Genomic DNA, 15,950 nt, shown 5'->3' on the forward strand with positions numbered 1-15,950 from the left:
AAGTGAAAGTCTCCTTGCACCTTCACGCATCCATGTTAACTTGTCACATGCCTCGATAAAAATCGACTTACTGCGGCCTTGTAGATTGCTGCAAATTATACATAATCTCAGAATGTAGATTGCGACCACCAATGAAGTTGCTAAGCGCTTTTTGGTGACTGGCTGCGTTTATTTTTAATTGGATTTATTTTTTATAGAAAATTTTCTCAGATATTTATTTCTGTATGTTGTACATATTTTGATATGAACCTTAACACTAGTTCCCGGTGATAGTATAATACTAATTTAAGGTTACAATGATGGATGATTTAAAAAAATATGAAAAAGCACAATTTTTATGAATTTGCCTTCTGAGAAGCTTACGTATTAAGCTTATCACGTTATTTTAATTATTTACTAACATTATTGACATCTTCGTCTAGTCTTCTTTCTCCACTAAAAATGCCTTTTTATACAAATGCGGAAGCATCATTATAAACACAAGTAGAATTAGCCCATAGTCAGGCAAATGTTAAGAATATACAAATCCAACAAAATTTCCTTTTTTAAGAAGCTTAAGAAACCAGCAAGAAACAAACTTAATCTACAATTCTATCGTGTTTTGCACGAGCAATCGGTTAGTTCACATACATACCACAAACTTAACCGCATTTCGTATAAATTTGCCTCGCTGTAATCTTTTTTTACAAATCCGTAAATTTCATTGCATTACTCTGATGTTTTTTCTGTGGTTATAATCGTTGGCTTCTGCTGGCTGAGCAATGCCACTGATAATACGTGTTCGATGTACGGTCTTTTCTTTCCAATTAGGAGAAGGAGCTATCGTTGTTCTCTCGTTTGGACCTGGACTATATTTTAACCGTGCTCGATAGCACGTATCGTTTAGTAAACGTTGTTTTTGCCATCGCGAGGAGAAATGGAAAAATGCAGGGGCAGATAATATCAAGGTGTTCACCCAGTTTCTCACCTGTGTCCCCCTTGCGCCTCTCCATTTCTGATTTCTGTAATCCCGACTAATCACTGCTCCCGACAATTGCACAAACTTTTATGTAAATAGCGTAATGATCGAGTAGAGGATCCGAGAAGCACGCTCTCGTGGACCCGATGAACGAAAAACGAGCGTGTCCGTGATGCCGCAAGGCTCTCATTCCCGAGCAACTACGAGTCGACGAAGATTCTCGTGTATACTCGTTGTTGGAGTCAATGCTGCGAGCCACGCAACGTGCCAAGTGAATAATACCGTGTTGGTAAAGGATAAGGAGTGTTCAGAGGATGTTGGAGAACATATTTGTCTGAGAAATTGGAGTTTCATTCTTTGTACTCGTGTTTTCAGGCATTGTTTGATTTTATGCAGCAATACTAGTAGTGATTCAGACACAGAATTAGTCAAAACAGATAATATCTAATAACAGAAAATGTGTTGAGTATTTTATATGCTTGTTCCGGTGGTCATTGTATATTATATTTGTATTCGTTGGAGTGATGCTTGAGTTGGAGAAAAACCAAACGAGAATGAAACAGTTTGAAAAAGATTCATCTGCTATGAACTTTATAAATTTTTTCCTTCGTACCAAACCAACCAAGAAACCTAACTTACATCTCGGTTAGGTTTGAAAAACAGTATATGCATGATTCATTTCTATATTTGTTTGAAAAGATTTCATCACTCTCTCGGTAAAATTTTATAGATGAAAGGTGTTCGTGTTCAAACAGTTCTTTTATTATCTGTTGAACGTGCAAGTTTCCTTTCGGTTCCCAGGTTAATACGTAATCAAATTTTTCTTTTGCATAAATTCATAGCCCGAGGATTGTATTGGTGTACAATATGCTTTTACCTGAATATATGCAAAAGAATTTTTATTATTAAAATCTTTTCCAAGTAATCTATAAAACATAATATTACGATCGAAGGGCGCAATAAACATGAAAAAGATAGGAAATCAAAGTTTCAAGATCATCGAGAGGAAGAAATTATAAATTATGCAGCTATAGTAAAAGAAGAGGATTAACGAAGTTTATTCTGACCAACTAAGATTTGTTTAGCAGGACTTTTGCTTTGTAAATACGAAGAAAATGAAATATTCCTTAGAATATCGTTATGCAACCTTTAGATTCATCTTGAAACATTTCATTAAAATCATCCAGAGGTGATACTGTCGTAAGATCTTGCTCCAGACCCGTCTTATCGAAACATTTTTGCCGTATTTTTACTAAATGTAGAAGACTCGCGTTAATTGCCTATTCATCGTCGGCAGAGTTTTTCATTCGTATCATAGAAATTGATTGAAGATTCAAATTTTATTTTCTTCGATATTCGGATTATTTTCTTTTCGAACATAGACTACAAAAATATATATTTTCTATTATTTTTATAATTTGCATAATTTTTATACATAATTTGTTGCTTCTGCATATATTTCTAGATCGGTTTCAAACTTTACCGACGTAATTCTGATAGTCGAGTCACAAAAGCTGTCTCTAAGTGTTCGAATACGTTCGCGAGCTTGCGTACGTCGTCTGTCTGTCGCAATATCGGCGAAGAATTCGAATATGACTAATTCAATGAGATAACATGCTAACCAGTCGATAAAAAGTGAAATCTCGATCGAAAATTCGACGAACCTCCACGACGAAACAGATTGATCGCGAGCCAGCGGACTACAGGACCAATTGCCAATGGAACGCGGAATATTTTCACGAACGTGTTTTGGCACGCTCCCACCTTCTATTATATCGCGTCCAATTAAAATGAAAGGGGTAAAAAATCGAATCCTCCTACCCGCCGGTGATCCAATTATCTTTTAATCGTATACTCTACCTCGAGCTGATCGAACGCTCAACATCTATCTCTATAAAAAATGATGCCTACCAAACTCGGTATTTTAGAGGATCAAAAATATACAGCAAGTAACCTCGCATATCATACTATCTTTTCCTTGAATAATTACTATACCATGTATGTATTAATGAAATATGCAGGTGCAAATTTTTTATATTGAATTTTGTATCATTTTCATATGACTAAAAATATTTGACAGCGAAGAGAGCGTGTAATAGAAATATTTCCGAGGAGCTACGTCCTGAATTTGATCAAGATTAAAGTAAAAACAAGCGTATTATCTAAGAACAGTATAGAAACAGAGAAAAGAAATTAAAATTAAAGGCAGAAATCAAATATTACACAGATTGTCCATAGTTTGATAAAATGAATAGCTTAGAATCGTAAGAAGCCGAAAACGATTACCCCATAAGTTCGATGAATTTTGTCTACATTTTCCACGGTACTCAGCGCAGCGTGCCTTTGGAACAGTGGCGAACGATCGAAGCCACGCCACGCCACGCCACGCCACGCCACTGCTAGAGTCAGGCAAAGCGAGGCCAAGTCGAGGAATGCCCGAGGCTTTTGCTTAGGACAGTACAGCACACACGCTTGCGCTTTCCGTGTGTGTTGCCGGCAGCTCGCGGCGTAACAACGCGATTAGTACAGCGGCCGCGAGTCGAGAGTGGTAGGTACTCTACAAGATAGGCCGCGGCCGCCTTTCCTCCCCGGTAAATCGGCGCGGACTGTACGCGCGCACGCTGCCTTCACGGAGAAAGGATATGCGGAAAGGTAGCGGTAGATTCTCTAACACACGTCGAGCTCTGCATATCCTGCGCTTGCTTCTCCCCTACCACGTCCACTCTTCTCGCTCCTTTTTCCTTCATCCTCGCCCTTCGTCTGCTTCGCCACCTCTCTTCCCCTCCCTAGGACCTTTCCTGTCGACGAACTCACGAGTTCATAGACAAGGACTCGGTGTTGTTCACCGCAGGTGGGACCGTCGAGAGAGTGAAACCAACGTTGTGGAAGGGAGAGAAGCGTAGAAGGTAGGAGTGGAGTGGCGATAGCGGGGAAACGACGGGTGTTGGAGGGATGGAAACTCGATGGTGGGGGTTGCAGCGTTAGAGAGGGGTTGCGTTGCGAGTTGGTAGGGGTAACAGTGAGGGTTGGAGTGGATAATAGTGGGGGAATTGGTAGCTGGAAACGAGGGGGAACTCGAAAACGTGTAAATGCGTGTGCAATACTGTTAGAACGCGGCACGACTCGCCTGTGTGAGGCTGTATGCACGCGACGCTCGCGTGTGAGTCAGCTTCCTGTATCACTGGTCGAGTCATTCCGTGCATATTGATATTTTCGGTATGGCGAGCATGCTGCGCTTCGGCTACGTCGTTCGACTCCATGCAAAACCATCGTCGCGAATTTTCCTCGAGCTTCTACCGTTTTATCAAGGGGATTTGGAAGTTTCGCGTATGTATAATCGAGCAACGAATTGTTAAACTCGTGGGGTGGGGTATCGATTCTGAATGGAGTATTCGAATGGACCGCGCGAAATTGTCGAAGACTTTCTGGACTGGGCACGCGCATGCGCCATCATACTTTACCCGATCTTGGCACGCGAAGTTGAAAAGTAATGTAAAGAACGAATGGAATTTTCTTGTAAGATGAAGAATATAATATTAGAGATATCATATTATGGGTTCTTGTTCTTTCAAAAATCAATGTAGGAAAGAATTCGGTGGTTTGTTATAAGTGTCTGATTTAATTTTTCACCTCCGGAATGTAATAATATAAGTTTAATGTAACAGGAATGATCTATTTTTATGATTATGATTCTATCTTCTCCTTCCCTTTTTTATATTGCTAAATTCAATGGCGAACATTGCTTCACGATATTTGCGAATTTTCGCTGGTGGTGGGAGTTAATTCTCGCACACACAAAGAATAGGGCTTAATTATAGTCCGATATCTGGCTATTGGGAGTGTGCCCAATAACGTTGTTTTACCTCCGCTAGGGTCAATGGCGAATATTTATGTTTTACCTATTTTACAAACTGCCATTTTCACGCTGCGCACATAATAGCGTATGCGCCGTTCGCCAATTGGCCGCTGATATTTAAAGATCGATCATTTTAACGCAATTAACGCGATACTGTTCACCAAACCGGTTTATCAAACTTGTCGATAATTCACCTTGCTGCGGTATAGATATTTATCGTTCTTTCTGATATATTTTCCATTATAAATTACATTGCAAGTAGATAATGTTTAAAACAAAGTTTTACCTATTTGAATAATATGCGCATAACTTAAGCATTCAAGAAAATTCACTTAATCTCGATCACATTTTAGCTGTGAAGAACGTACATAATTTATATCTATAAATCATATCTGTGGTACAACTATAATATCAGTTAAATTCATTAGACGCGATATGTTAGTACGATGTTGTATCATGACTGTCCTAGACGAAATATATTACTCAATTTTGGAGAAGAATTGCTCCGAGAAATATATTCTTTAATCTTAAAAATCCGTATAAAACGATCATATAAAATATCCAATTTCAATAATTCAGTTTTTCCTTTCAAAACTCGAAATCCTCAAATGTTGTTTCGATTCAGCAATGTTCGATGCGCCAATCTCTTTTCATGTATCCAAATGCATTTTCCTTTCCACTCGTAATAAGAGGATTCCAAATCGAGTTCCACTAACGATTTAGGTTTCCATAGTACAGCCACGACGTCCAGATATGTTCAGACATATTAGAAATGGCGAATACGCGTATAGAGAGAGAGTCCATCATCCACCATCTACCTCCCCTGTTGTTCCATGCTCGAGTTGTACCAGCGTTGTGGGTTTTCGTTGTACTCTGCACTGTTCTCTCCGAACAAATGGGACGGAGACACAGAAAGAGACAGAACGAGAAGAAAGAGAGGCAGCGAGAATGGATGGAAACGAGAGATAGAGTTGGTCCTCGAGCCATTCGTCGAAGCCAACCTCGAGAGAGCCGCAATTATTTTATTTTTTCGTCGCGAGCCAGCTGCGTCTCACGGAAACCAGATCGAATATACGAATAGTCGAGGTTTGAAATGCGATCTGTCGCAGATTTGTGGCGATCTTGATGGCGCGCGCGCGCGTTTGAACGAGCAACGGTTGTCGCCGGCTGAACAATCGTCGAGGTTTCTACTTGACGCGCAAGATAACCCGGATTCTGCCGAGCTTCCGCTTCCAAGATCGATTGGAATTGGCTTGTAACGCGTTATGAATTAGGTTAGGTGAACGGATTAGTAGTCTCAGTATGTTGCACTTTTCTTTTGTTTCTGTGTTCATATAATTCTATTTTATTTTCTCTACCGTATACAAACGGTATTTCTTACGAAAATAAAGTAATAATAATAATGATGATGACGATGATTTTGAAACAAAATTTGAAATATGCGTAAAAATATTCGAGGGAGGCTAGCGAAAAGGAAAAAAATGTTGTTGCACGTGTATAGTAAAATGTTGTTGTTATCAAATATTTGATGTAAGTTTTACAGAATCTATTCGTATTAATAATATATTTAGACGTATTCAGATTACGAAAATTTGTTATTATTACAACATTATTACAACATATTTGTTAATATTACGATATACGATATAATGATAGCGTATCCTACATATACTTCAGATACTTAATACTGAAATAAAATGCTTATTCGTCTCTCCTAAACATGATAAAGTTCAGCCTATGACTTGAATTGACAATGAGTTGCTACTGATCCGTTATAATCAATTTCAAAAATAATAATAATAATAAGTATTGATTCTCTCTCGACGATTGTTCTCATGATATTTCTTCGCCGATCATCGTCGTCGTTTTCGTGTTCATCGAGTGTTCTTTTTCCGTTTGTACCTTTCAGAGTACGAAAAAACGCATATAGCGGTTTTACCGCGCCTCCTCTCTCGGATGTTCGTCGCGGTAAACATTGACCTCCTTTGCAACTGGCGACACGGTGAAAAGACGCTTGAGAAAGAAACCTCGACTTACCCATTTTGTCGTAATATCCTGGCCATTGTGGAGCAACGATGGAATGTTGCTCGCACGCAACATCGTGTTACACCGGCGATTTTGTTTGCTTTCGAGGATGATCGTTCTTATTCTCGATGGCGGATGAGAATATGGTCCAAACGTAATTTTATCCTTGATGCTTTCGCTGATTCTATACTCTACTACTGAACTATCATCTGGTTGTCTATATGGTGATTTTTAACCTTGAGGATACTTTTGCCCCAATTTTCTCTAATAATTTTGCATATACTAAAAGATGACAATGGTTTTTTGGTATTTAGTTATTATGTTTATTTAGTATTTGGATAGCAACGAATAATAAATGTTTGCTCAGTTTGTTTTGCTAAGAAACTACGGTAGGTCCACTAATATGGAGAAAGAACTTTATCTTTCTCAAATCACTAGTATCTTTGATTCCAGTTATAGTACCTTAATTTCCTATCGAACCTATTCCAATTAACCGAAATTTCGCATTATCCATGTCCATTTTAACGACTCCCCGGAGTTGTTCGCGTGGCGGTGCCGTATTTTATTGCATCGGTAACGTCGAGTTAGATGCAAATTAATTTACGAAGCCGTTCGCCGCGCGAATATATTCTCATAATTTCCAGTTAATCTTGCCGAGTCCCGCTACTATAACCTAATATTATCATTGATATATCGCCCGATTATTCGCGAATTACGAAATAAACGTCGATAAAATTTTGTTGCCCAATAACTCTCGAATTTGTAGAGTGCTATGAAAGTTGATCTAAAGATGGTTATTTGATCTCCGCTGATAAAACTTAATCTTCACTTTACTACGAAGAAAAATGTATTTTCTTATTCTTATTCGACGAACGTTTCTTAATAACAAGTTTTTTATCACATTACCGGAAAAATAAAATAAGAAATTAAATTTTTACTAAAATCAATCAAATCATGCGGAATATTAGAACGAACGCCCTGCGTATTTATTTTTTTCTCAATTGTATTATCCTATTTTAAGCAAAATCTAAAAACCATAGATATAGTTATACCGTGAAAAAAGTATTGAGACCATAAATAACAAACAGAGAGAAAATTTATCTGATAGCCAACGTGGTAAAATGCATCGAACGATAAAGAGAGGTAAAAGAGGAAAGAAAATGGAGAAATTTTCGATTGAAACGAATAGTTAAAGCAAGCTATGGTAGAAGGTTTCCTCCATTTCAGCTCGGTCGCTATCCAGGTCACGAAATTCGCGCTACACCTACGGCCAGGCCCTATCATCGGCATCGCTCTCCTGTCGATACTCGGCTAGAGGACGTCGGGGGATTTGGAAATACTCCGGTATGCTGCTTTTCTTCCCTTCCTCGACATTTATCCGAGAACGTGTCAACGAGGATTCTCCTCCGTTAAATCTTGCCACGCGACAGTGATTAAGAGCCGCTGGATTGCTTTTTGCACAAATTACAGCGTGAAACGTTAGTTTAAAAAAAGAGACGAAAAGCGCTGTATTGATTCTTTCAATGTTTCACGGAGATTAAAATGTTTGTAGAAATGAACGTATTATTTATTACGATTGTTTCGAAGGAGTTCGTTGACATCTGTAAGGAAAAATGTCGATTAGAACAAATAAATATCGTATGGAAATTATTTTGCAATGGATTTCAGCAAATTGTTAACTAACTAAACAGTAAATGTATTGATTCTTGATAAAATATTACTGTCAAATTTTAGCACGCTACGTCTCTGCAAAAATATCAGAGGAAATGTGTTCCTGTTATTAATAACTCGTGAGATAACACTTTTTTGTTGACGAAGAAAAATTCTTCGTTGAAAGTTAAAACATTATATACTGGTGCATTGTATCGAATAGACAATAGTTCGATCATTGAGCCTATGATTGGGAAAAGTTCTAAAAATGCTATTCGATCGACAGATAGTAGACGTGTCTCGTCTTTCCAGAAAAGTACCTGCAAGTACAAGTAGCTGGTGGGTGGTCGGTTTATGGTTGCTCGTAAGTCGCAGGAACCCGCTCGACCTCGCACTGGCATCGTTCATGAAATATCAGGCTTGACGGATGCATTTTCATAATGTGGTTCTCTAGCAGTCTCGCCACCAAGGGCAAGAAAGAAGGAAAGAGAGTCGCTACGATGCACCATTCGCTGGATATTTTATGGTACCGACCGCGGTTTTTCAGTTGGCCGGTGCACTTTGTAAGCGTGAATTTCTCGCTGCAGCTTCCGTGACCCAAAAAGGTTCGCGCCGTTGCATTTTTCTACCCGAGCCTCGTTGTTGATTGTACTTTCACGGGGATAAATTCTGTCCCGTTTTCTTGTCGTGTATTCAGCTGAACGTCGAGGTGAAATAGTTCGAGTCTCGCTCGTTGGATGTGATTAGGAAAATTAGAAGGCGAAAGGAGAAGTTAATTGCAGTGGAATTTCGATCGGGTCGAGTGGTTTTCTGCCATTGTTTTGTGGAGTTACGTATGTTCCGGCAAATTTTGGAGTAAATTTACGTTGGTTAATAGATATTCAAAATTCGTACATAATGAATATGCTTCGTGCGCAAAGTAACAAATTATGTTACTCTAATAATCTACTCTTCAAATTATACGTCGTATAAAATTTTGTTAAATTCTACTACGAAGAGAAACAAAAGTCACAGTTGATCTGATATCTTATTGATACTTAACGATATTATTAATATATCGAAATATCCATTACGTTTCTATCTTATCATTAACGTTAGTAATAACAGAACAATGAGGTTGTGGTGTGCAATTTTGTTACTTTTCTTCCGTCAAGTTATGTGTAACATATCTCTTCGTAGTAGTCGACAGTAGATTCGGCCGGTGCAAAGCAACTGCGTTACGATATGGATCGAAGCTTTCTTATCGACCTAGAATAATTTAGTAGATGTACGTCGGCACGGTGCGTTGCGCATAAACTGCTCGTAAAGTGTGGCGGCGCGATTCCCACTCGGATGCAGCTGCACGTGTAATCTGATAATGCAGGTGCAACGAGCCGACATTGGTGACGATATTAATATAGTGAAATTATTGCGAGTGACACACATCAGCGTCGATTCATTACTTATCAGGCCGCTTTCACAGACTTTAACGTCGTCCCCATGGCAATTATTCGGAGAACGAACCGTGTCGAAACGCTGCCCTCGTCGAAGCACCGGCGGACGTTCTTCGACTTGTTGATCTCGCGTCGCGACGACTCCCACGGTCGTCTTTCACATAACGTTACAAGGATAGCCTTCGTGGTAGTTATTTTGATGCCGTAAAGTCAATCGGACGATGTACTTAACCCATTAGTAGCCTAGATTGTGTTAATGCAATATCTTGTTATTACGTTCTTTTTCAGTCAATTGATATTATTATCGAATTTTATTTTTTAATATTTTGCGCGTTTAAGATATTATAGAGAAATAGAAAAATAGAAAATAGCGAAACATTTCTTTCTAAAGAAATCTAATCCGAAGCAACTCTTTCTCCTGTGAATTCTCGTCAGCGATACTATTCACTGAAAGATTCTTACCGTGAGTTCCGCTGTTCAGCTGCAAACCTCGCGCGTGCACCTTTGGTCAGCGCTAACGAGAGCTTCTAACGATGCAATTAAGGTGCATCGGCAGGTGGACCGAGGATACGTATCGTTTGGTTGACCTTTAAACCCTGCTACTCTCAACCCGCGTTTCGGTGACGACTTGCCAGTCTACATGCATCCATAAAATCCCGTTTATAGCGAGCTAGATTTCCGGGATGTTGATAATGAGACGGCTGCACGCACCACCAGCGCTGAATATGTATACCTCCGGCGTCCATCGACGCTGCGAAAACGTTCGTAAATTACGATCGTTAAGAAGCACCTCTTCCCTTACCTTCTCTTTTTCTTTCCTTTTCTTTTCTTCTTTTTTTTTTAATCTTACTTATTTATTTTTCCTTGGGACGTGGATCGAAGGTGGTGGTCTCGGAGATACGAAGTTTCGTAGAATTTAATGATAAATTGATTTGAAATGTTAGATGGGTTCGATTCGGTCGATGATGCTTTGAGACTCGTCGAAAAGATTATCGAGTCGTTCGACGTATATTTTTTGACATTTAAAGAGCAACGTTGGATGAAATTATTTTAATAGTTTTATCGCGATGGTGTAGGATACAATATTGCCAGTCGGAATTATTAACGATACAGTGACATTTGAAGAAGCTGTTCTCATGTTTTTGTCGAAGGTCAAAAGTAAATAGAATTGTACAGGATTTTATTGGAATTGGATTTTTTTTTAATAATGTTAACGTTGTTAAAAATTGCGCAAATTATCATATATATGAATAATTTACAAGCGTGTTTCGTCGATGCATGTAGATAAACGATAAAATTTCCATTCTAACGTTCCACTTTCTATACGTCAATCAATCGACTTTCCTCCATCTTTTGTACCGAATATCTTTTAATTCATGCGTAGAATTTATGACTACCGACACATAGTCTTGCGAAGTAAATCACCTTCAACATCCTCTATTCGAATCCTACAAATCATAGAATCCTAACAGTGAAATCCGAAACGCATCAATCTCAGAAACGAATCATTCAGAAACTCATTATTCCTATCGTTAACAAAATTTCTCTAGAGAGTATTGAAAACTTGTCTCAAATTTAACCTACATCAAAACTTCAACGTCAAAAAATTCTGTAATACAAGCGTCATTAGATTTACCGTACGTTTCACTAAATATTCCATTTCATTGCCTTCGTTATTCGCATGAAAGGCACACGAGGAAGAAACGTCCAGTTGCCAATATATCGTTGAAAAGTCGGATATTCGGTTACCAACATCGAAAATAAGATCGCCTACAGTGAAGTTCACAAGTTCTGGTTAGTCAAGGCTGACGAAGGATAACCTTTGCTACTCAGTTTGACTATCTCGGTGCCCTCAACTTCCTTCACTAAGTCCAGGAACGTTCCTGTTACCTCGTCATATCCCTTGAGAATGCCGGCAACTTTAGGCAACAAGCGCTACAGTGCACACGATTCTCGAAAAATAGCGATCGAATTTTCGTGGTTGTTATTCGAAAAATGATCCAAATTGAGCGAAACGTGAAAACTAAACGCGTTGGTCGCGTCAATTTAGTACCAAAACGACCATCGTTCGGATATCATCGTACGAATCGTCGACGTAAGATGGAGAAATTTCGATAAAGTTATCGCTATAACGTTGCCCTTTTTAAATAAAATTCGATCATTATACGTTCGATGGAAAAATAGCCAACTATACAGTAACACTGTTGGAGTTTGATTCGTCAACGTGTTAAAGATCTACTATATTTCAGTGTTGCATAACTATATTTCAGTGCTGCATAACTACATTTCTGTGTTATAGTTCTTGGCGAGTATCTATTATCAGCTTTCAAAGTCTCTTAGAATCCTTCCATCGTACGTAAGTAAGTGTAGTAATATCAAGGTATACGAAGAGAATATCGTGGCGAACGATCACGCTCGTAATAGCTAAAGCCTTAAGATAATCACCAAATTATGCAGCTTTTACTACACACCTCTCATTATTTCTATGAACTCATAATGAATTAATCCACTGTACAGCAACATGTAAGGTTGCAAGATACGAAAATTGGTAACGCGGCTTCTTTGCTTTAATAAATCTCTCTTGGCATTGGTCTTGTTTATAAACGTGACGCTTTCGGCTAGTACGATCGCTTATCTTTGTAATGGAATTGAATCTATCAGAAATAGTCGATCAGACCCGGATTCTTTTGCCTATTGAAAACGATCCAAAGAACGCAACATGGTTACGAAAGGAACATACGATCCGTACATGAAGGGAGCAAATCGCGCTACTTCCGCACATGTCCCATAAAACTCGCATACGGTAGTCATCAGAGGCGAGCTCACGAGGAACCTCTCCGCGGTCGACAAAGTGTTAACATTTCCGGCCGGTGTGTTTCTGAACGAGCGTGGGCAGAAAGGTGGCACGCAAATTCGCGAGCTTGCGCTCTCTCGGTGCTTGTTTGCAGGAAAAAAGAGCATCGACCAGCGGCAGCTTGCCGCTGCTCTCTACCGAAGAGAGCAAAGTAGGGGAGTAGCGAAACCGGCGTACGAGGGGAGGAGGGAAAGGAAAAAAATAAAATTGGGAAAAAAAAGAGAACAGTTTCAACCGTGAAGCTCGGAAGAGAAGAATGGAGGTGGTACGCGTCTGCGAAAAGCAACGAACGTAAAAAAAAAAAAAAAGAGAGGAAGAGAAAAAGATAGAAAGAAGGGAACGTGGCCAATTTCACCGGCGAATTGTTACGAAGCTCCTCGCTCGCCTGTTTGTCCCGCCGATTCGGTGTAATCCGCCGTTCAATTTTCATTACCGCGATTTGTTTCTGGCCCGTGTCGGTCGTGCCTACCACGTACCGGGGGAATTTTCAGCAGACATTCCAGCGTATTTCGATTCCGTTTTCAACTCGTCCATGAAATTGTTGCAAAGTGCAAGAATAAGGGATATTTTATTGCATCTCTCTGTACCTTTTTTGATTGGGGGCTAAGTGGGTTTTCGAGTGGGTAAAGAAAAAGGGGATGAAATAGGGATGCAGATGCAAATGGAGATGGAGAAATGTTAACCTTAAATGATGTGAGCACGTGAATATGTATATAGTTTAGGTGAAATGTCGTTTGCAAATGAATGTTTGGAAGTGGAACAAAGATGTCGCATCTATTTTGTAATACATTACATAGAACGATATATTGTATTTATACTATATAGTCATTTTGTTATGAAAAGTTGGATATGATAGAAGATAATAGAAAGATAAAATAATATTTAGGTTATATATATATATATATATATATATATATATATATATATATATGCATTTATAAGATCCTTTGTATACTGTAGATCTGTATAACGTGGTATAAAAATTTCGACGATGCTTTTACTTATAGAACTCGTAAAATTAGAGAGTGTGGCGTGTGTAATGTATTGGATAAATTGATTTATTGTAATTTTTATGATAATATATTAGAGACGGAAATGAAGCGATTTATGTAGAATCAAAGATAACAAGTTACGATTTCCTTGTGTTTCTTTAGTTCATACGATTATACGTAGTCGCATAAACCAATTGTTTATCCACATTCATTATGATTAATATTCATTCAGTGAGTGCTTAATATTAAAGCGTAACCGATATTTACTCATAATGGATATCCGTTTAAATAAGTATCATTACACATTTTAATCGACGTCAATTCCGATAGCTGGTGGGTATGATTTATTTTTGTGTGATCATCGGTCTTAATTTCCTAATTTCATTTAAATTACAAGCGGAATTAGTAAACACTATATGGAATAAAGTAAAATATTTTCATCATTTACCATTTACGGACAATGTTTAGTTTCCATCAAAAATGGCTACAAAATTTTGTCATGTATTTCTGCATAGCGATTGTATTTTATTTTAATTTTATTTAAGTTAGTAACAGAGCTAGTAGCAGCTTCGTAAAACAAAGTAATTTCCAATAAAATTTCAAGCACCCATTATTTATCACTTTTTATCAAAAGAAGTTTAACATTTTATTACACGTTACATATTTTTGCATCATGATCGTGGTTGGTTCTTTTTCTTTATATTTATGTTATAAACACGAACATAGTTTAATTTCTACAGAACAAAATAATTTCTATTAAAAATAAAATGCCATTAATCGTTATTTATTTCTTAGCATTTAATTCGTCTTTTAACTCGTTCTAAAATTTTATAAAGATGCGAGATAGATGTAATACATTCGTATGATTGGCACCAGAAAAGGAAACTGGTCTTTTTTGTTGGTTAATGTTTAAGAACATTCCACACGGTGGAATGAATCAACAGCGAGAGAGAGCAACTTCGAAAGGTTCTCGATTATTCGAGAAACTTGGCACTTAGATCCTCTCAGGCGACGCCTTTTGCGCTCCCATTTCTTCGATGCACTTTCTTCGCTGATCTCCGTGAAAGTCGAGAGCAAATTACGCCAAGGCGAAACCTCGCGTCGAATTAGAACCATCCGGGACGTCGAACCTGTTCGAGTACTTCCGTTTTTTTTCCCCCCTATCGATGCTTTGTTTGTGAAATAATTTACATAATTAATAAGCTTTTCGAATCATTACCTCACGATATTTAACTTATATATGTTGGCAAACATATTTAATATTCGTGTAAACAATTTTATTTTATATCTAAATATATTTTAGAGCGTAGATAAATTAATCTGACGCGCACAATTTTTTTTTCTCGTTTGTTCTTAGCAGTTCGAATAGATTTGAGTTTGTTTTTAATTAAGTAGATTTCAGTTAAGTGGTTCCCCTGTTACAATTAAGTTTTATAACCTATTATAAGCATATAATCCTTTATAACCTATTACGGCATCTAAATTAAAGGGGAACCGCGCCCATTCACCATCTTCTTAATTACGTTGGAGACTAATCGTTAAATTTAAGGACCCTTTTTTTCATGTGGTGTGATAAATTCGACATGTACAGTGTACCGCGTAATTAATGGTACAATCGAAAAAGTGTATTTTAAATTAACATTTTGCAACTCTCTGTAGCTTGGAATGTTGCATATCTGGTATACTCTTTACATCCTTTTTTTTAATTCTTATTTCGTTTTCTTTTTATTGTACCGATTGGATTTTATCGGTGTTGCGACGGAATGATAAAAACTCTGTTTAATAATAACAATCGTATAACGTTGATAAAGTTATTCGATTTGTCGTCATATTACGCCAAACAAATTCACCCTCGATCGCGTGCTTCTTTTTTCAATTCTACAAAAATCAACAGCTTAATCTTCATTAAATTAATCGAATTGACTTCTATTGTATATGCCTCGGATAGAAGATACCGAAAAAAAAGATTTCCCTGTTACAAATTTTCCAAACAGATTCGCTTTTAATTCTCTGCTTCTTCGATCATCGTTTCCCGAATTCCTCTATTTCTTAACAATTCCAGGAACGCAAAATATCCTCCATGGACATCACAAAAGAGGCTGCATTACTTCTTTCGCCTCCGTGACACAAGGTATTCACGACGAAGGTTGTTTGTAACGGAGCGGTAATAGGTGGATTGTAT

General features: G+C 38.0%; 1 protein-coding gene across 3 annotated transcripts in view; it reads left to right on the forward strand.

Moving 5' to 3' along the window:
* Positions 1-15,950, forward strand: part of LOC126876808 (neurogenic protein mastermind-like) — a 248,682-nt gene that overhangs the window by 58,738 nt on the left and 173,994 nt on the right. The window contains exon 2 of one of the 3 annotated variants that reach the window (XM_050639678.1): positions 8,067-8,183. The exons of the other annotated variants lie outside the window; for them this stretch is intronic. Within the exon in view, the coding sequence (XP_050495635.1) occupies positions 8,067-8,183 (117 nt within the window). The remainder of the gene's footprint in view (positions 1-8,066; positions 8,184-15,950) is intronic. 3 annotated transcript variants of the gene reach the window in all.

The sequence above is a fragment of the Bombus huntii genome, chromosome 2 (assembly GCF_024542735.1).
Source record: "Bombus huntii isolate Logan2020A chromosome 2, iyBomHunt1.1, whole genome shotgun sequence".
Taxonomy (NCBI): Eukaryota; Metazoa; Arthropoda; class Insecta; order Hymenoptera; family Apidae; genus Bombus; species Bombus huntii.